General features: G+C 40.2%; 1 protein-coding gene across 50 annotated transcripts in view; it reads left to right on the forward strand.

The window, feature by feature from the left end:
- Positions 1-21,148, forward strand: part of PBRM1 (polybromo 1) — a 128,294-nt gene that overhangs the window by 87,090 nt on the left and 20,056 nt on the right. For all 50 annotated transcript variants that reach the window (XM_082701028.1, XM_082701052.1, XM_082701067.1 and 47 more), the window contains 2 exons: positions 742-887; positions 4,002-4,159. In XM_082701028.1, coding sequence (XP_082557154.1) covers positions 742-887; positions 4,002-4,159 — 304 coding nt within the window. The remainder of the gene's footprint in view (positions 1-741; positions 888-4,001; positions 4,160-21,148) is intronic.

The following is a 21,148-nucleotide window of genomic DNA, read 5'->3' on the forward strand; positions in this document are numbered from 1 at the left end:
TCTGATGGGTGCATTGCCTTCATTTTACAGGTGAACTAAGAGGTCATTGCCCAGTGTCACAGCAGCCAATGAAATTTTTTTAAAAATTTCATTTAGAACCATCAGTTGTTAATGCTAAGAAATTGAGAGCTCAGTAAATGTAGTGAAGGGACACCTTGCGCAGTATTTACTCCTTATCCTCCATAGCAGTGTGTGAGTGAGGCTGCTCCTGAATGCTGATGTGTCCTCTTCAGTGCTCCCCACCCCCCACTGCAAGGCTATGGGAACGGGGTGGAGGAGGAGGATAAAAGCATCTTGGAGTAACTTTTTTTTTTTTTTTTTTTAAGATTTTATTTATTTGACAGAGAGAGAGATCACAAGCAGGCAGAGAGGCAGGCAGAGAGATAGGGGGAAGCAGGCTCCCTGCCGAGCAGGGAGCCCCATGCGGGGCTGGATCCCAGGACCCTGAGATCATGACCTGAGCCAAAGACAGAGGCTTAACCCACTGAGCCACTCAGGTATTACCCTTGAAGTAACATTTTATAAGACTTAAGTGTAAATTTAAAATAAATGCAATATTTAATAAGACTTAGTTTGGTTTCAGTACCCTAGTCTTGGTTTCTGATCTTCATCTAAACTTCTGTTTATGGTTATTTTTTCTTTTAAGTTAATATGAAGGAAAGTCAGCTTTCCTTTCTTAACCTCCTCTGTCTGCTCCTTGATTGTCAGCTGCCTATCTTTAACCAGCTTCCTTTACCACAGGAGAAAGAAGATGTCCCTGTGGAAATGTCAAATGGCGAACCAGGTTGCCACTACTTTGAGCAGCTCCGTTATAATGATATGTGGCTGAAGGTTGGCGACTGTGTCTTCATCAAGTCCCATGGCCTCGTGCGCCCTCGAGTGGGCAGGTGGGTGTTACTGAAGCAGGGAGGATGCAGTTGGGTCTGAGAGGTTTGGGTAGAAATTCATCACTCTTTAGAATGAAGTCAGAGTCATTGTCATCATCCCCTTGACAATGCTGTAACTTCCCCAGCCTCCTCACACACATTCACCTTGCTTTTGTCTCTAGCCACACTTCCTTCTCTAAATCCTTCTGTGAATTTTTCTTTTTTTCTCCTACCATTTACTGAATTTTTAACCCAGGAATCCCCCTGCATACCTCACATGATGAACTCCTTTAGCTTAACTTAGAGATAGTACTTCCTTAAGGAAGCCTATCCTGTTCCTGCAGACTGGATTAGGTCTCCCCATTACTCTCGGAGCGCATATCAGGTTATTTTACTGTTGAATTTCCATACCAGACTGCAAATGCCCTGAGAATAGAAGCCCCATATTTTGCTCACCTTTGTATTCCCTGCATGGTGCATGAAACATAGTAGGGGCTCAAATATTTGCTGAACAAGTAAGTGAATAAAAGTGTGGTTAGAAAAAAAAAAAAAAGTGTAGAACGGCAACGAAGGAGTCAGGTATGCGACTGGGCAGTAGAGGATAGTGGTTAAGAGTGGTGGGTCTTGGCATGAGTTCCAGCTCTGCTAGCTGCATGTCCTTAAGTAAATGATTGACTTCTCTAAGCTCACTTCCTCATTCCATTTTTTCTTCATTCAGCAATCATTTATTACAAACCTAGTATTTGCCAGGCTGTGAGGATACATTAGTGAATAAAACAAATATCCTTAGTCCCATGGATCCTTGTTGCAGCGGGAATACAAACAGTAAATGTTGCAATAAGTAAAGGGTACAGAACATTAGGTCATGATATGTTCTGTGAAAAAAAAATAGATCGGTGTGTGGGAAATCAGGAGTGCATGGTCAAACTGAGGAGGTACAGAAGTTTTTTGTTTTTTGTTTTAAAGATTTTATTTATCCATTTGACAGACAGAGACCACAAGTAGGCAGAGAGGCAGGCAGAGAGAGGAAGGGGAGCAGGCTCTCTGCCAAGCAGAGAGCCCAATGAGGGGCTCGATCCCAGGACCCCGGGATGATGACCTGAGCTGGGCAGAGCCTTCAACCCACTGAGCCACCCAGGCATCCCGGTACAGAAGTTTAAATAGAGTGTATATAGGCCTCACTGAGAACTGACAGTTGAGCTAATACTTGAAGAAACTGAGGGAGTGAGTAATGTGAATATTGAGGGAAAAAGCTTTCCAGGAAGTGTGAGTGGCCAGTATGAAGACCTGAGAGAGAAGTGTGCCTGGCCTGGCCAAATGTGGACAGTTTGTTGCTGGACAAGTGAGCCGTACGTTAAGGTAGATGGGAAGTGAGGGCCATATATATGTGGACCTGAGAGACCATTGTCGGCACTTGGGCTTTTACTGAATTAAAGAGAGTACTGTTGGATTCATTCATTTATTTTAAAGATTTTTATTTTTGTATTAGAGAGAGAGCCTGAGTGGACCGAGAGGCAAGAGGGAGAAGCTGACTCCCCACTGATCATGGAGCCCGATATGGGGCTCAATCCCAGGACCCTGGGATCATGACCTGAGCTGAAGGCAGACACTTAACCGACTGAACCACCCACGTGCCCCCATTGGATTCTTTTAAGCATAGGTGTGATATCTGAATTAGTTCTTAGCAGGATTGCTCAGCCTACTAGTTTTTGAGAGTAGACTCAAAGGGTCAAAGAGAAGCAAGGAGATCTGCTAGGAGGCTGTTGCAATAACCCAGGCAACCATGATTGCTGGTTCAGACCAGTAGTTAGATCCTGTGGCGAAATGTGGAGTTAATAGGATTCCTGATAAATGGGATGTGGGGTCCGAGAAAGAGAAAGGAATCAAGGGTGACTTCTGTGTGTTGGCTTGAGGAACTGAAAGGGTGGAGTTACCATGAACTGAGATGAGTAGATTTCTTCATGTCAGAAACCACAGGACAGGGGCGCCTGGGTGGCTCAGTGGATTAAAGCCTCTGCCTTCAGCTCAGGTCATGATCCCAGGGTCCTGGGATCAAGCCCCACATCGGGCTTTCTGCTCGGCGGAGAGCCTACTTCCCCTCCTTCTCTCTCTGCCTGCCTCTCTGTGTGCTTGTGATCTCTGTCTGTCAAATAAATAAATAAAAATCTTAAAAAAAAAAAAAAAGAAAAGAAACCACAGGACAATAGGGACATTAATAATCCCAGCTTGCTGGGAGCAATTGTGACGAATGGTATAATACCTAACACTTAGCAGTCAGATGTGCATTTTTACTTTTGTATAGGGAGATAATATCTCTCATCAGACTCTCAATGGTTGAAGGGCTGTTACACCTTGGCACTCAAAAAGGTCATGAACCATTACCTTAAAGAAATATCTGTGACTCATGTGAGCTGACCCCAAATACGGATAGTTTATGTGTTTCGTCAGTTAATGAATCCAATGACAGGTATCGCCCTCGGCGCACAAGGACGAAAAGAACCCTGGCTCGGATGCATCTTCTCTCTCTATTTCCACAAGTCTACACACTTACATACGCTTACATGACCAATCAGCAAACAGGGTACAGGAGGGAGCGAATCAGGCTGTGCACCTAAACGAACAACTTCGCTAGCAACCAATGCTGTTTACTTCCTCTTTGGGCGTTCCGCTTAGTCTCACGAGGCATTCCTCACCTGGCAACTAGCCAGGCGCCATCTTTTAATGGCGGAGGCCGCCCTGGCCAGGGGCCTGCCTCCGACAGACAGGTGCTTAGTTTTGTTTTCATCATGAGCATTTCAGGGGGAAAAAAATCCTGGAGGTTAGCTGAAACTATTAAATCGTATGCCTTGGTATTGTGTGTTTTTTCCCTCAGATGAATAGCCAATGGTGTCTCCCTTTCCGTGTCTTTTCTTGTGCTCAGAATGGGGGAAGTCAAGGAAATTGTCTTATTATCATATAATAATATATAACAATTTATCATATAATAATATAATTATCATATATAGTCTACAAAACTCCTCCAAGTACTAAATATCATTAAGTGTTTGGTTAAGAGAATTTTTAATAGATTAATCCTTCAAGAGTGAAACCAGTCAGAATTCTATTTTAATGGAATTTCTCCATTTTTCCCCCAAGAATTGAAAAGGTATGGGTCCGAGATGGAGCTGCATATTTTTATGGCCCCATCTTCATTCACCCAGAAGAGACGGAACATGAGCCCACAAAAATGTTCTACAAAAAAGAAGTATTTCTGAGTAATCTGGAAGAAACCTGCCCCATGACATGTATTCTGGGTATGTATTTATGCCTTTTCATTTAATCACGTCCATTCTACAACAGCTGATTGAGTGCTTCTGTGTTAGGCACTGTTCTAGGTGCCAGCTATACAGCAATCAAAAGACCAGAATCTCTGCCCTCTTAGAGACTTAACAGTGGGGCAGAGGTTGGGGAATCAGTAAATAAATTAAGGCTATAGGACATCAGGCAGTAAATAGAGCTATGAATGAGAATCAGGCAGAGGAGAAGAGGACAGAGAGTCATGTTGAGGTCTTGTTTTAGTGGTCCCCAGAAGCCTTTCTGATAGGTGACATTAACAGAGCCCTGAAGGCAGTGAGGAAGAAAACCATCTGAACACAGACATGCCCGCGTTTTATTGCACTTTGCTTTGGTGCAATAAAATGCTGTTTTTCACAAATTGAAGGTTTGTGGCAACCCTGTAATAAGCAAGTCTGTTGGTACCATTTTTCTAAGAGCATTTGCTCACTTCATATCTCTACATCACATTTTGGTAATTCTCACAGTATTTCAGACTTTTTTTTTTTTTTTTTTTTTTAAGATTTTATTTATTTGACGCAGAGAGAGAGATCACAAGTAGGCGCAGAGGTGGGGAGGGAAGCAGGCTCCCCGCCAAGCACAGAGCCCAGTGCGGGACTCGATCTCAGGACCCCAAGATCATGACCTGAGCCGAAGGCAGAGGCTCAACCCACTGAGCCACCCAGGCGCCCATCAGACTTTATTCTTGTTTGAGATGCCTGGATGAGGAATTACTTTTTACTGATGAGCAAAAACGGTGGTTTCTTTTTTTTTCCAAAGATTTTATTTTTATTTATTTATTCATTCATTCATTCATTCATGAGAGACAGAGAGAGAGAGAGAGGCAGAGGGAAAAGCAGGCTCCCCTCAGAGCAGGGAGCTTGACGCAGGACTCAGTTCCAGGACCCTGGGATCATGACTGAGCTGAGAGCAGATGCTTAACCATCTGAGCCACCCAGGCACCCAAGACAGTGGTTTCTTGATAAGGAATCTACTCATGGTAAAATTGGTTGTGAAGACTGTTAAAATGACAACAAAGGATTTTGAAGATCACGTAAATTAGTTGTTAAAGCACCAGCAGGATTTGAGAGGATTGACTCCCAAGTTTGAAAGAAGTTCAACTATGGGTAAAATGCTATCCAAATAGCATCACATGCTACAGAGAAATCATTTGTGAAAAGAAGAGTCAATCGACGTTGCAAACTTCACTCTGTCTAATTTTAAGAAATTGCCACAGACACTCCAACGTTCAGCAACCACCATCCTAATCAGTCAGCAGCCATTATCGTCTGGACAAGACCCTCCACCAGCAAAAAGATGGGACACCTGATTGGCTCAGTCAGTAGAGCATATGACTCTTCATCTCAGGGTTTTGAGTTCAGGCCCCAGTTGGATGTAGAGTTCATTTAAAAAAAAAAATTGCAGCTTACTGAAAGCTTAGATGGTTAGCATTTTTTAGCAATAAAGTGTTTTTTAATTGTTGTATGCATATTTTTTAGACATAATGCTATTGCACACTTAATGGACTACAGTATAGTATAAACATAACTTTTATATACAATTTTATAAAAATCATTTGACTTGCTTTATCGTGATACTCCCTTTATTGAGGTGATCAGGAACTGATCCTGCGGTATCTCCAAGGTATGACCGCATCTGAGATTTTACTCCTTTTAGGCACAGCAAATGTGAAATGCAAAGGCATGGTACCCTTAAGGCATGGTATCTGGGCCTGTTTGAGACACAGGGAACAGCTGGTGGCCGGGGCAGAACAGGAGGGTGTTGCTGCACACGCAGAAATGGTAGGTCTACTAGACTGTGCTGAGAGTGAGTTCGGAGCAGATAGGAAGTCCTGGTTGTGAGCGGAGAGCTGCATGAGCCAGCACGTGCACTAGAGGTATCACTGCGCACAGAGTATGGAACATATGTAAGAGTGAGGTAGGAAGCAGGGGGACAAGTTAAAAGACTTCTGCAATCTCCTTTGGACTCTTAACCCTAGCAATGTTACTGTCCCTGATGCAGAAATGTGCAGGGCTCGCGTCCCTGTTTCTGTTCAGCCACACTTCTGAGTGCTCATGCGCACTCTGCTTCTCAGGTGCAGGTGTGTGCTTCCAAGTGCCATTGTCTTCAGCGTAGTGTTTCTTCTTGCCCTGAATTAGTGCTGCAGCAAACCAGCTCCTCTTCCCATCTTTTGGAATAGTTTTCCAAAAGGTTACTAGGTAAAAGCTTTAAAATGATTACACATGGTTATAAAGAAGCAGCCACCATGCTTACGGCCAAGAGGAAATCATTGTTTTACACTTAGACCTTATTTGATCACGAAGTTACATTGTTTCAGTGTTTTGAGTTTTTTCAGAATTGGTTATTTCTGATAGTTAAACACATTTTTCTCTTCATAACCTGGTGCACCGTGGGGGGAGAGGGAGCAAAGGCTAGTGCGCTTATTAAGTCCTTCTTGAGTTTCTGTAGCAGAGTCTGTCCTCCTTTTAACTCATGATCCAGACTAAAGAAGTGCTCGAAGACCTTGCTTCCTAGGGTAAACCCAGCCAGAAGACTCAAGGCAGATAGCAAAGGTGAGACTGAAGTCTCCTTCGTTAGGGTAACCATATTGTTTATTGCTTTTTTTCTAGGTGGTTACCCTGGGAATTACATCTTAAATTTGTGGCAATCTAGTTTGAATAGTTTGAATCAATACTGCCTCAGCTTTTTTTCTTTTTTTTTTAAAGATTTTATTTATTTATTTGAAAGAGAAAGAATGAGAGAGAGCGCATGAGGGGGTGGGTGTCAGAGGGAGAAGCAGACTCCCTGCTGAGCCCGACGCAGGACTCATTCCTGGGACTCTAAGATCATGACCTGAGCCAAAGGCAATCGCTCAACCACCTGAGCCACCCAGGAGCCCTGTCTTAGCTTCTGTTGTATATTAAACCCTGCTCCTGTACAGTACCATCCCTCCTGCCTTGTCTAATTGTCAGAAATTAAGTCTTTTCACTGTGTGTGCCCATCGGCAGGAATTTCTAAATACCACTTTATGCATTTGTCTTTAAAATCTTATAGGAGGGAAAAGGGAGAATTAGAAACTGGAAATACAATATTGGCTTTCATATTTACATATGTGGTTACCTTTTTTGGTGTTTTTTATTTCTTTGTATGGCTTCACATCATTATCTGATATCCTTTCATTTCAGCCTAAAGGACTCCCTTAAATTTTCTTGTAGAACAGATCAACTAACAACAAACTCCCTTGTCTTTTGTTTATCTAAAAGTGTCTTAATTCTTCTACTTTGAAGGTACTTTTGCTATATATAGAATTCTCTATTGACAGTGTTTTCTGTCATGCTTTCCATCAAATTTGAGAAGTTTTTGTCTTTACATAGTCTTTCTTCTCCTTTCTCTTTCCTCCCTCTGAGATTCCCCTTAGGCCTACGATGGTTTGCTTAATGGCTTGTCACAGGTCTCATGGACTGCTCATGTTTCTTTATTCTTTCTTCTTTCTGTTCCTTCAGACTGATCATCTCAGTTGGCTTATCTTCAAGTTCACAGATTCTTCTGCCTATTAAAATCTTCTAATTTTTCATTTCAGTTGTTAACACTTTCCAGCTCCCGCGAGATTTTTTTTTTTTTTTTAAGATTTTATTCATTGTGAGAGAGAGAGAGAGAGCGCACACAAGCATGGGGGGAAGGGCAGAGAGAAAGGGAGAAGCAGGCTCCCCACTGAGCAGGGAGCCCCATGGGGACTCCACCCCAGAACCCTGGGATCATGACCTGAGCCGAAAGCAGACACTTAACTGACTGTGCCACCCAGGCACCCTTCAGCTCCAGCGTTTCTTTTTAGGCATTCCAGTTCCTGTCTTATTCTTGATAGTCTCTATTTGGTGAGTCAGCATTCTGATTTCCTTTGGTTCTTTGTCCATAGTTCGCTTTAGCTCTCTGAGCATATTTAAGACAGTTGGTGTAAAGTGTCTGCCTCATAAGTCCAGTGTCTGGGCTTTCTCTGGGATGGTTTCTTTTCATTTCTTTTTATCTTGTGTATGGACCGTACTTTCTTATTTCTTTGCATGGCCTTGTAATTTTTTATGAAAACTGGGTATTTTGAATATCATACTGTGATACCTCTGGAAACTGGATTCTCCCCTTTCCTCAGGCTTTAGTGTTACAGCTTACTACGGGTCATAGTTGCTCATTTAAACTGTTTTTGCTATTGTGTGTGGTCACTGAAGTCTCTGTTCTGTTAGCTTAATGGTCAGCTAATGATTTAATAGAAATTTTCTTAAATGCTTGGATTAAACAAACAAACAAACAAAATTCCCAATCTCTGCAGCTTGAGGCTGTGTCTGTGTTGGAAGACACTTTCATCCCTCGGCCTGAAGTTTACAACTCTGCCTTTGCCTTTGCGTCCCGCTTGCACAGGGTTTGACGGTCAGCCAGAGGTGAGAGTTTAGGGCTTTTCGGTCTTTTCTGAGCATGCATCCTGCCCATGGCACGTGCGTGGCTTTCTAGATTCTCCCGGATATGTGGAAGCTTTTCAGAACTCTTATTCATTCCCCAAAGTATCTCACTGCCCAGCTTTTTCTGCCAGGCTTTTTCACATTTGTACTATTTGCCCCAACTGATAACCTTTGTTCCAACTGGCACCATCTGGTTCATTTGCCTTCAGATGTTTTCAACAGAAGTACCATAGCCACTTCTCTGCCATGAGATTCCAAGTTAAGTGAAATAAAGACAAACCCTTTGTGTTAGTCCCTCAGAAAGCCACCCATGTTGGTCAAAACAGGCAACCAAATTCTTTGGAGAATGCTCTGCTCCTTCCAGCACCAGAAACTCACACTAGGAGTGTGGGCTGCCATCTTCCTGACTGCTGCTGAACCAGAGGAGAGTGAGGGGGATGAGGCAAGAGTAAGTTAAAATGCCACAAAGCTCTCCTGCTTACTTGCAGTCACTTTTTTTCTTGATTAAGCATTCATGTAGTTGTTTAGCTGTTTCCCAGAGTTCTGGTAATGTTGATTCTGAGTTTCTGATGGCTTTCCTCATTGTTTCTGAGGAAACAGAATGTTTCCTTTCTTTTCCATTGTTTCTGAGGATAGAAACATTGTTTCTGAGGGCCATTCTGAGAGAATGGCCCTTGGATCCCCCTCCTTGACTGTTTTCATCGACACCGACACCATCCTTTTTATAGGTACCTATTCAAATGTGTTACACTCTGTAGTTTATAAACTACATATCCAGGATCATCTTTATTTTTCACCATGACCCCGTACAAAAGGGGCTGTCATTCTCAGAAAAGTGAAGTTACTGTCTAATACATTGGCCAAAACTAAAGCCTCGGTCTTCTCGCTTCTGCTTCTGTACTGGTGTTTGGATTCTTGGTTTATAGCCAGCTGGAGCACTGTGGAGAGTGAAAAGAGGTGCCAGTATTATTAGGCAGGATACCAGCCATACAATGAGATGCATGGTTACTTTCTCTTGAGGTAAACCCCAAATGGAAATGCGTCTAGTAGTCACAAAAGGGAATCTCAGCCCAGCTTGTGCATTTCAGTATCCACCCCTTAGGAAGAAAATGTGGGTTTTTTGGTTACGTTTTATATTGACTTTCACATGCAAGGAGGCAGCTTTTTTTTAACTAATTTGTTTCTGTGGAGAGCAACAATTTAAGGTATTTAAGCTTTAGAAGTTTTATAATTTTATTGTGTTAACTGTACACAGTGTTGAATGTAAATTTCATCTTTGTCTCCCTGGAACAAAAGTTTTAAAGATAATTAGGTGAGTGAGGTATAACATTTTTATACACCTGATGGGGGCATATTTCACTTAGTCCTGTTTTGCTGTTATACATATGATTTTTGTTCATTGCCTTCAGTAATTTAATATGGTGATTAAACAGCCACAGAGAACTTGCTTTTGGGAATGAACATGGCCACGCCTGACAGAAACTGCCTCCATCCTTGGGCACTTGGATCATAAAATTCCCAGGAACCTGGGCTCCTGAAACATGCCAATTCCTAATTTATTTGCTGGTTCTGTTTTCTTCATAATAGAATTTTTTATTAGAATTAATAAATGGAAACACCACGATTATCTATATTTTTATTTATCATCAAAGAGCAGTTAGAAAGTTGAATTTTAAAAACATACAGTTTACCTTAAATACCTGGGAATAAATCTTTTAAAAAGATGTATAAGACTCCTGTACACACACACACACCAAAAAACCATGTGAGTCAGGATGCCTGAATAGCTCAGTCAATAAAGCGTTTGACTTTTTATCTCAGCTCAGGTCTTGATCTCAGAGTCATGAGTTCAAGCCCCGCTTTGGGCTCCACACTGGGTGTGGCACCTACTTAGAGGAAAAAAAAAAGACCCTACTAGAAAATGATTGAAAGGATTTAAAGAATGCCTAAATAAATGAAGTGATTCATTGTGTTTATAGCGGGAAAACTTAGTACTTTAAAGAAGTCACTTCTCCCCATATTTGGTATATCAATTCATTATAGTTCCAGTCAGAGTCCAGCAGGTTTTTATAAGTTTTGTATGCTTTATTAAGTGAAGCTTCCTGGGCTTAAAAGCCAGGATGTCTTTCAATGTTTTGTCAGAGCCTGGTAGGAACCCCAGGTCAGGACACAGACCACATCCATTCCAGGGGTATTAGTCAGTTTTACTCTTGAGCTGTGAGCATAATTTTTACCTTTTCCAAATCTCTATTTTTCCTTCTGTGAATTATGGAAAATGTTAACTATGCCTTCTCTTAATCGAAAAGCCTTTAGATTGTGTAATTCAAGTGCTTGTGTGTAAATCTGAGGCAGTGATAGTAATCACAGCTGTTTTAAGCTTCTGAAATGTTTCTGACCTGTTTTTACATGTTTTAGGTGTTTTACATGTCAATGTTTAATAAGTTATTAACTGTGAACACTCGTGTTAAGGTTGAGAACAAAATGAGGGGTGCCCATATCCCTCTTATTTAATCGTGTTATGGAAGTACTAGTCAGCGTGGGTAGAAGTAAGAAACAAAGTCTACACTGAGGGAGTTAAGAATGTGATAATTCAGGAAGATCAGCTTGGAATTACTTCACACAATAAGAGAAGTGAGATGATTGAGTACAACATGGATAATACAGCAACTGCCTTAAGAGATTCAATAATGGGGCGCCTGGCTGGCTCAGGCAGTAGAACATCTGCCTCTTGATCTTGGGGTCGTGAGTTTGAGCTCCACATTGTGCGTGAAGATCACTTAAATAAAAAGCACTTAAAAATTTTTTTAATAATTATTAATAAGAAGATAAAATAACTTGGGATAAATTTAACAAGGTTTGTGCCCCACCTGTATAATGAAAGTTTTTAACTGCTCCTCTTAATGCATTTTTTTAAAGATTTTTATTTATTCATTTGTCAGAGGGAAAGAGAGCATAAGGAAAGGGAGGGGCAGGCAGAGGAAGAGGAAAAAGGCTCTCCACTGAGCAAAGGGCTGGATGTGGGACTTGATCCCAGAACTCTAGGATCATGACTGGGGCTCAAGGCACATGTATAATGGACTTAGCCACCCGGGTGTGCCACTCTTGATGCATTTAAAAAGGAATGCTTGAACAAACTGAAAAGCATACTATGTACTTGAATAAGAAGTCAGAACATCATAGAGATTTCATTCTCTCTAAGTTACTCTTTAACGTGATCCTATGAGATGTACCAATAGGAATTTTCTTGTGAAGAAGTTGGGACTTAAGCTGATTTTTAAAATAGTGTCAGGGACAGACAACAAAAAGAAATTAAAGGCATCCAAATCGGCAAAGAAGAAGTCAAACTATTACTCTTCACAGATGATATGATACTATATGTGGAAAACCCAAATGTTCCTAGGAATATCGCCAATGGCAAAAATGAACTATTGGGACTTCATCAAGATCAAAAGCTTTTGCACAGCAAAGGAAACAGTCAACAAAACCAAAAGACAACTGACAGAATGGGAGAAGATACTTGCAAACAACATATCAGATAAAGGGCTAGTATCCAAAATCTATAAAGAGCTTAGCAAACTCAACACCCAAAGAACAAATCATCCAATCAGGAAATGGGCAGAGGACATGAACAGACATTTCTGCAAAGAAAGCATCCACATGGCCAACAGACACATGAAAAAATGCTCCACATCACTCAGCAAGGGAAATACAAATCAAAACCACAGTGAGATACCACCTCACACCAGTCAGAATGGCTAAAATTAACAAGTCAGGAAATGACAGATGCTGGCGAGGATGTGGAGAAAGGGGAACCCTCCTACACTGTTGGTGGGAATGCAAGCTGGTGTAACCACTCTGGAAAACATGATGGACGTTCCTCAAAAAGTTGAAAATAGAGCTACCCTATGACCTAGCAATTGTGCCACTGAGTATTTACCTCAGAGATAACAAATATAGTGATCTGAAGGGGCACGTGCACCCGAATGTTTATAGCAGCAATGTTCACAATAGCCAAACTATGGAAAGAACCTAGATGTCCATCAACAGATGAATGGATAAAGAAGAAGTGGTATACACACACACATACACACACAATGGAATACTATGCAGCCATCAAAAGAAATGAAATCTTGCCATTTGCGAGGATATGGATGGAATTAGAGGATATTATGCTTAGCAAAATAAGTCAGTCAGAGAAAGACAACTGTCATATGATCTCCCTGATATGAGGAAGTGGAGATGCAACATGGGGGGTTTGGGGGGTAGGAAAAGAATAAATGAAACAAGATGGGATCAGGAGGGAGACAAACCATAAGAGACTATTAATCTCGCAGAACAAACTGAGGGTGGCTGGGGGGAGGGGGTCGGGAGAGGGGTGTGGGTTTATGGACATTGGGGGGATGTGCAGTGGTGAGTGCAGTGAAGTGTGTAAACCTGGCGATTCAGGTTTAGCCCCTGGGGCTAAAAATACATTATATGTTTATTAAAAAAAATTAAAAAAATTTTAAAAATAGTATCAGAGAGAAACAAAAATCGGGAAAATTCTGAAAAGCATGTTAGGGGTAAGGGTCTGTCCTTACCAGCTATTAAAACATTATAACTTAATAATAACTAAAGTTATTTGGGGTGCCTAGCTGGCTCAGTCGGTAGAGTGTGGGATTCTTGACCTTAGGGTCATGAGTTCAGGCCTCACATTGGGCATGGAGCTTACTTTAAATCAAGTAATTTTAAAAATAATTAAATTACTTATATAATATATCAGTAAACAGATTATTTGAATAGAATAGAAAGTTTAGCTGTAGACCCAAGGATAAACTAACATGATAAAAGTGGCATCATAGATAAGTGGGAAAAGATGGATTTTTCTCTAAGTGGTATTTGGAAACAGCGTAGACATTTGGAAAGAAACAAGATTCTCCTCCCTCACATCAATTTCAGAATAAATTCCCAGATAAATTATAGATTTAAACAATCAAAATGAATCTGCAAAGATACCAAAAGAAATGATGGGAAAGAAATTTTGATAACCTTTGACATAAAACCTAGAATCCATACAGGAAAAGACAGATACATTCAGCTGTAAAAGTTGAAAATGTGTGCATAACCAAAACTGGCAGAAACAAAGATAAATGATAACTTTGGGAAAATATTTGAAATGTATATCATAGATCACATTTCATATATGAAGAGCCTCTATAAAGCAGTTAAAAAAGCTTGATATCAAACAGAAAAATAGGCAAAGGATAAGCAGACAGTAGTTAATAGTGGTTCTTTTTTTTTTTTTTTTAAGATTTTATTTATTTATTTGACAGAGAGAGATCACAAGTAGGCAGAGAGGCAGGCAGAGAGAGAGGAGGAAGCAGGCTCCCTGCTGAGCAGAGAGCCCGATGCGGGGCTTGATCCCAGGACTCTGAGATCATGACCTGAGCCGAAGGCAGCAGCTTAACCCACTGAGCCACCCAGGCGCCCACATGTGGGTACTTTTAACTTGTATCTCTCTAATGGTTGAGGTCAGGCATATTTTCATTTAAGAGCCACTAGTAGGGGGCGCCTGGGTGGCTCAGTGGGTTAAGCTGCTGCCTTTGGCTCGGGTCATGATCTCAGAGTCCTGGGATCAAGCCCCGCATCGGGCTCTCTGCTCAGCAGGGAGCCTGCTTCCTCCTCTCTCTCTGCCTGCCTCTCTGCCTACTTGTGATCTCTCTCTGTCAAATAAATAAATAAAATCTTAAAAAAAAAAAAGTACCCACATGTTCTTTTCTTTTTTTTAATTACCTATAAAATTGTCAAAGATTCCAATGTTACTGGCTGACAGGAACATAGGGAAGTGGCATTTGTCTACTTTGTTGTGGATTCATGAATGAACACAACCTCTATGGAAGATAATTTGAGGATACCTATAATAAAAATTAAAGTGTACATTCCCTTGACCCAGCTTTTATACTTCTAGAAATTTATACCTCAGATAGACTCACACATACACAAAGTGATAGATGTCTTAAATTGCTTATATCAGCATTGTTCTGTTTCAGTAGGAGAGCAAAAAATTGAAACAACCTAAATATCCATCAAAAGGGAACTGGTTTCAATAAACACAATGTGTTAATACCAGCAGTGATCCTCAAGATACGTTATTTTACAACAAAATTTAGGTGTAAAACTGTAAACAACATGCTACCATCTTTTATTGTTAAATACATAATATAAGATAAAGCATTTTAACCATTTGCTTTTTTTAATTTATTTTTTATTAATGTATAATGTATTATTATACATTATATTATGGCTGCATAATATTCGTATGTGTGTGTGTGTGTATCACATCTTCTTTATCCATTCGTCTGTCAGTGGACATCTAGGCTCTTTCCATAGTACAGTTATTGTGCACATTGCTACTATAAACACTGGGGTGCACGTGCCCCTTCAGATCACTATATTTGTTCTCCCTGGGGTAAATACTCAGTGGCACAATTGCTAGGTCATAGGGTAGCTCTATTTTCAACTTTTTTTTTTTAAAGATTTTATTTATTTATTTGACAGAGAGATCACAAGTAGACAGAGAGGCAGGCAGAGAGAGAGAGAGGGAAGCAGGCTCCCTGCTGAGCAGAGAGACTGATGCGGGGCTCGATCCCAGGACCCTGAGATCATGACCTGAGCCGAATGCAGAGGCTTAACCCACTGAGCCACCCAGGCGTCCCTATTTTCAACTTTTTGAGGAACATCCATCCTGTTTTCCAGAGTGGTTGCACCAGCTTGCATTCCCACCAACAGTGTAGGAGGGTTCCCCTTTCTCCACATCCTCGCCAGCATCTGTTGTTTCCTGACTTGTTAATTTTAGCCATTCTGACTGGTGTGAGGTGGTATCTCACTGTGGTTTTGATTTGTATTTCCCTGATGCTGAGTGATGTGGAGCATTTTTTCATGTGTCTGTTGGCCATCTGGATGCTTTCTTTGCAGAAATGTCTGTTCATGTCTTCTGCCCATTTCCTGACTGGATTATTTGTTTGTTTGTTTGTTTTACTGGGTGTTGAGTTTGTTAAGTTCTTTATAGATTTTTGGATACTAGCCCTTTATCTAATATGTCATTTGCAAATATCTTCTCCTGTTCTGTCAGTTGTCTTTTGGTTTTGTTGGCTGTTTCCTTTGCTGTGCAAAAGCTTTGTCTCTTGATGAGGCCCCAATAGTTTATTTTTGCTCTTGTTTCCCTTGCCTTTGGTGATGTATCCAGGAAGAAGTTGCTGTGGCTGAGGTCAAAAAGGTTGCTGCCTGTGTTCTTCTCAAGGATGTTGATGGATTCCTGTCTCACAATTAGTTCTTTCATCCATTTTGAGTCTATTCTTGTGTGTGGTGAAAGGAAATGGTCCAGTTTCATTCTTCTGCGTGTGGTTGTCCAATTTTCACAACACCATTTGTTGAAGAGACTGTCTTTTTTCCATTGGACATTCTTTCCTGCTTTGTTTAAGATTAGTTGATCAGAGAGTTGAAGGTCCATTTCTGGGCTCTCTGTTCTGTTCCACTGATCTTTGTGTCCGTTTTTGTGTAAGTACCGTACTGTCTTGATGATGATAGCTTTGTAATAGAGCTTGAAGTCTGGAATTGTGATGCCACCAGCTTGGTTTTTCTTTTTCAACATTCCTCTGGCTATTTGGTCTCTTTTCTGATTCCATACAAATTTTAGGATTATTTATTCCATTTCTGTGAAAAAAGTTCATGCTATTTTGATACGGATTGCATTAAATGTGTAGATTGCTCTAGGTAGCGTACACATTTTCACAGTATTTTTTTCTTTCAATCCATGAGCATGGAACGTTTTTCCATTTCTTTGTTTCTTCCTCAATTTCTTTCATGAGTATTCTATTGTTTTCTGAGTACAGATTCTTTGCCTCTTTGGTTAGATTTATTCCTAGGTATCTTATGGTTTTGGGTGCAGTTGTAAATGGATCAACTTCTTAATTTCTCTTTCTTCTGTCTTGCTGCTGGTGTATAGAAATGCAACTAATTTCTGTGCATTGATTTTGCATCCTGACACTTTACTGAATTCCTGATTCCTAGCAGTTTTGGAGTGGAGTCTTTTGGGTTTTCCACGTAAAGTATCCATCCTATCATTTGCAGAGACTGAGAGTTTGACTTGTTCTTTGCTGATTCAGATGCCTTTTGTTGTTGTTGTTGTTGTTGTCTGCTTGCTGAGGCTAGGACTTCTAGTATTGTGTTGAATAGCAGTGGTGATAGTGGACATCCCTGTGGTGTTCCTGACCTTAGGGGTAAAGGTCAGGGACCTTTTACCATTGAGAATGATATTCAGTGTGTGTTTTTCATAGGTGGCTTTTATGATATTGAGGTATGTTTCCTCTATCCCTACACTGTGAAGATTTTTGATCAAGAAAGGATGCTGTACTTTGTCAGATGCTTTTTCTGCATCCGTTGAGAGGATCACATAGTTCTTATTCTTTCTTTGATTAACATACTGTATCACATTGATTGATATGTGGATGTTAAACCAATCTTGCAGCCCTGGAATAAATCCCACTTGGTCATGGTGAATAATCCTTTTAATGTACTGTTGGATCCTATTGGCTAGTATTTTGGTGAGAATTTTTGCATCCATGCTCATCTGGGATATTGGTCTGTAATTTTCCTTTTTGATGGGGTTTTTGTCTGGTTTTGGGATCAAGGTAAGGCTGGCCTCATAGAATGAGTTTGGATGTTTTCCTTCCATTTCTGTTTTTTGGAACAGTTTCAGGAGAATAGGTGTTAATTCTTCAAATGTTTAGTAGAATTCCTCTGGGAATCCGTCTGGCCCTGGGCTCTTGTTTGTTGGGAGATTTTTGATTACTGCTTCAATTTCCTTTCTGGTTATGGGTGTGTTCAGGTTTTCTGTTTCTTTCTGATTCAGTTTTGGTAGTTTATAGTCTCTAGGAATGCATCCTTTTCTTCCAGATTGTCTAATTTATTGGCATATAGTTGCTCATAATATGTTCTTATAATTGTATTTCTTTGGTATTGGTTGTAATATCTCCTCTTTCTTTTTCTTTTTTTTAAATTTTTTCCTTTTTTTTTTAAGATTTTATTTATTTGACAGAGAGAGAGATCACAAGTAGGCAGAGAGGCAGGCAGAGAGAGAGAGGAGGAAGCAGGCTCCCTGTGGAGCAGAGAGCCTGATGCGGGACTCGATCCCAGGACCCTGAGATCATGACCTGAGCCGAAGGCAGTGGCTTAACCCACTGAGCCACCCAGGCGCCCCCAGTTTTTCCCTTTTTAAAAAAAGATTTTTTTCATTTATTTGAGAGAGAGATCACGAGTGAGAGAGCAAAAGCAGAAGGAGCCAGCAGAGGGAGAGGGAGAAGCAGATTCCCCATTGAGTAAGGAGTTCGATGTGGGACTCCATCCCAGAACCCCTGGGATCATGACTTGAACCCAATGCAGACGCTTAACCAACTGAGCCTCCCAGGTGCTCTTGTGATTTCTCCTCTTTCATTCATGATTTTATTTATTTGGGCTCTTTCTCTTTTCTTTTTGGTAAGTCTGACTAGGGGTTTATTAGTCTTATTAATTCTTTCAGAGACCAGCTCCTAGTTTCATTGATCTGTTCTGCTGTTCTTTTGGTTTGTATGTGACTGATTTCTTCTCTGATCTGTATTATTTCTCTTCTCCTGGGTTTAGGCTTTATTTGCCATTCTTTCTCCGACTCTTTTAAGTGTAGGGTTAGGCTATGTATTTGAGACCTTTCTTGTTTCTTGGAAAAGGCTTGTACTACTATATACTTTCCTCTAAGGACCACTTTTGCTGTGTCCCAAAGATTTTGAAGAGTTGTGTTTTTGTTTTCATTTGTTTCCAGGAGTTTTTTAAATTCTTTTTTAATTTCCTGGTTGACCCATTCCTTCTGTAGTAGGATGCTCGTTGGCCTCCATGTATTTGAGTTCTTACCAATTTTCCTCTTGTGATTGTGTTCAAGTTTCAAAGCACTGTGGTTGGAAAATTCAGGGAAAATTCAGGGAAATCCCAGTCTTTTGGCACTGGTTGAGACCTGATTCGTGACGCGGATATGATCTATTCCGGAGAATGTTCTGTATACACTAGAGAAGAATATGTATTCTGTTGCTTTAGGATGGAATGTACTGAATATGTCTGTGAAGTCCATCTGGGTCCAGTGTGTCATTTGAAGCCCTTAGATCCTTGTTGATCCTTTGCTCAGATGATCTGTCCATTTCAGTGAGAGGAGTGTTAAAGTCCTCTACTATTATGTTACTGTCAATCTGTTTCTTTGATTTTGTTATTAATTGGCTTATATAATTGGCTGCTCCCATGTTGGGGGCATAAATATTAACTATTGTTAGATCTTATTGTTGGATAGACCCTTTAAGTATGATATAGTGTCCCTCCCCATCTCTTATTATAGTCTTTGGTTTAACATCTAATTTGTTTGATCTAAGGATCGCCACCCCAGCTTTCTTTGGATGTCTGTCGGCATGATAAATGGTTTCCACACCCCACTTTAAATATGGAGGTATCTGTGAGTCTAAAATGAGTCTCTTGCAGACAGCATATCAATGGGTCTAATATTTTTATCTGACCTGATACCCTTTGTCTTTTGATTGAAGCACTTAGACCCTTTATATTCAGGGTAATGAAAGATATGAATTTAGTGCCACTGTATTGCCTGAAGGTGACTGTTAACTGTATATTTTTGCTCTTCCTTTCTAGTCTATGTTACTTTTAGGCTCTCTTTTTGTTTAGAGGACCCCTTTCAATATTTCTAGTAAGGCTGGTTTGGTTATTGCAAATTCTTTTAGTTTCCGTTTGTCCTGGAAGCTTTTAAACTCTCCTTCTCTTTTCAATAACAGCTAGCTGGATGTAGTATTCTTAGCTGCATATTTTTCTCATTTAGTGCTCTGAATTACGTCAGCCCTTTCTGGCCTGCCAGGTCTCTTTGGGATAGGTCTACTGCTAATATAATGTTTCTACTATTGTAGGTTATAGACCTCTTCTCCTGAGCTACTTTCAGGATTTTCTCTTTGTCTCTGACATTTGTAATTATTACTGTTAGATGTCAGGCTGTTGACCTATTTTTATTGATTTTGAGGGGGGTTCTCTGTGCCTCCTGGATATTGATGCCCATTTCCTTCCCCAAATTAGGGAAGTTCTCTGGTATAATTTATCCCAATATATCTTCTCCCCCCGCTCTCTTTTTTCTTCTTTTGGTATCCCAGTTATTCTAATACTGTTTCATCTTACAGTATCCCTTATTTCTTGAATTCTCCCCTTGTGATCCAGTAGTTTATCTGTCTTTTTCTCAGCTTCTTTATTCTCCATCATTTGGTCTCCTATACTACTAATTTTCTCTTATGCCTCATTTACCCTAGCAGTTAGACCCTCCATATTTGATTGCATGTATGTCATCAATTGCCTTTTTTACTTCGACTTGGTTAGATTTTATTTCTCCATAAAGGGATTCTCTGTCATCTCTATCATCTATGCTTTTTTCAAGCTCAGCTAGTACCTTTTATAATTGTCATTCTGAACTCTAGTTCTGATAACTTACTAATGTCCATGTTGATAGGTCCCTGGCAGTTGGTACCACTTCTTGTTCTTTCTTTTTGAGGTGTGAGTTTTGTTTAGTCATTTTTTCCTGACTACCTGAATGAGATAACAAAATGCTAAATTGGTAACAACAACCCCAGAAAAATATATGCTAAACAAATCAGAAGAGACCTGAAACCCTGGGGGGTAGAAAAAAGAATATGATCAGGCTGGTGAATAGAACAGAGCCACACACTAGATTCTGTGTGTATTTTGGTCTGTTAGAAGAAACTGCCTCCCAATATTTAAAGAAAAAAAAAACTGGTTATAATATACATATGTGTGTGTGTGTGCATGCGCGCACGCATGTGTATATGTATATATGTATATACATACACGCACACACACACAAATAAGGGTAAATCCAGTGTAGGGATGGAATATGACTGTAAAAATGAAAATTTAAAAAGATTTTTTAAAAGGAATTGATAGGAAGTTGGTTGAAAAAAGAAAGAAAAATTGAAAAAAATACATGATCAGGTAGGTGAGTAGAACAAAGCTATGTACAAGATTTAGGGTATATTTTGGTCTGTTAGAAGAAACTGCATCCCAAACTTTTAAAGAAAGAAAAACTTACATATTTACAAAGAATAAGGTTAAATACAATGAAGAGGTAGAATATGACTATAAAAATGAAAATTAAAGATTTTTAAAAAGGAATTGATAAGAAGTTGGTTGGAAAAGGAAAGAAGAAAAATTTTTTAAAAAGAGAGAAAGAAAAAAATAAAATTTTAAAAATTAACTTTGGAAGATTAAAGAATCATGGGGAAAAAGGCCATGAATTCTATGTGTTGTATTCCCCTATCTCTGGAGTTCCACAGTTCTCTTTGATCGGTGAACTTGGTCTTGGCTGGATGTTCTTTTTGATCTCCTGGGGGAGGGGTCTATTGCAGTGATTCTCAAATGTCTTTGCTGGAGGTGGAATTGCACCACCCTTGCCAGGAGCCAGGC

Source organism: Mustela nivalis, assembly GCF_964662115.1.
Source record: "Mustela nivalis genome assembly, chromosome: 1".
Taxonomy (NCBI): domain Eukaryota; kingdom Metazoa; phylum Chordata; class Mammalia; order Carnivora; family Mustelidae; genus Mustela; species Mustela nivalis.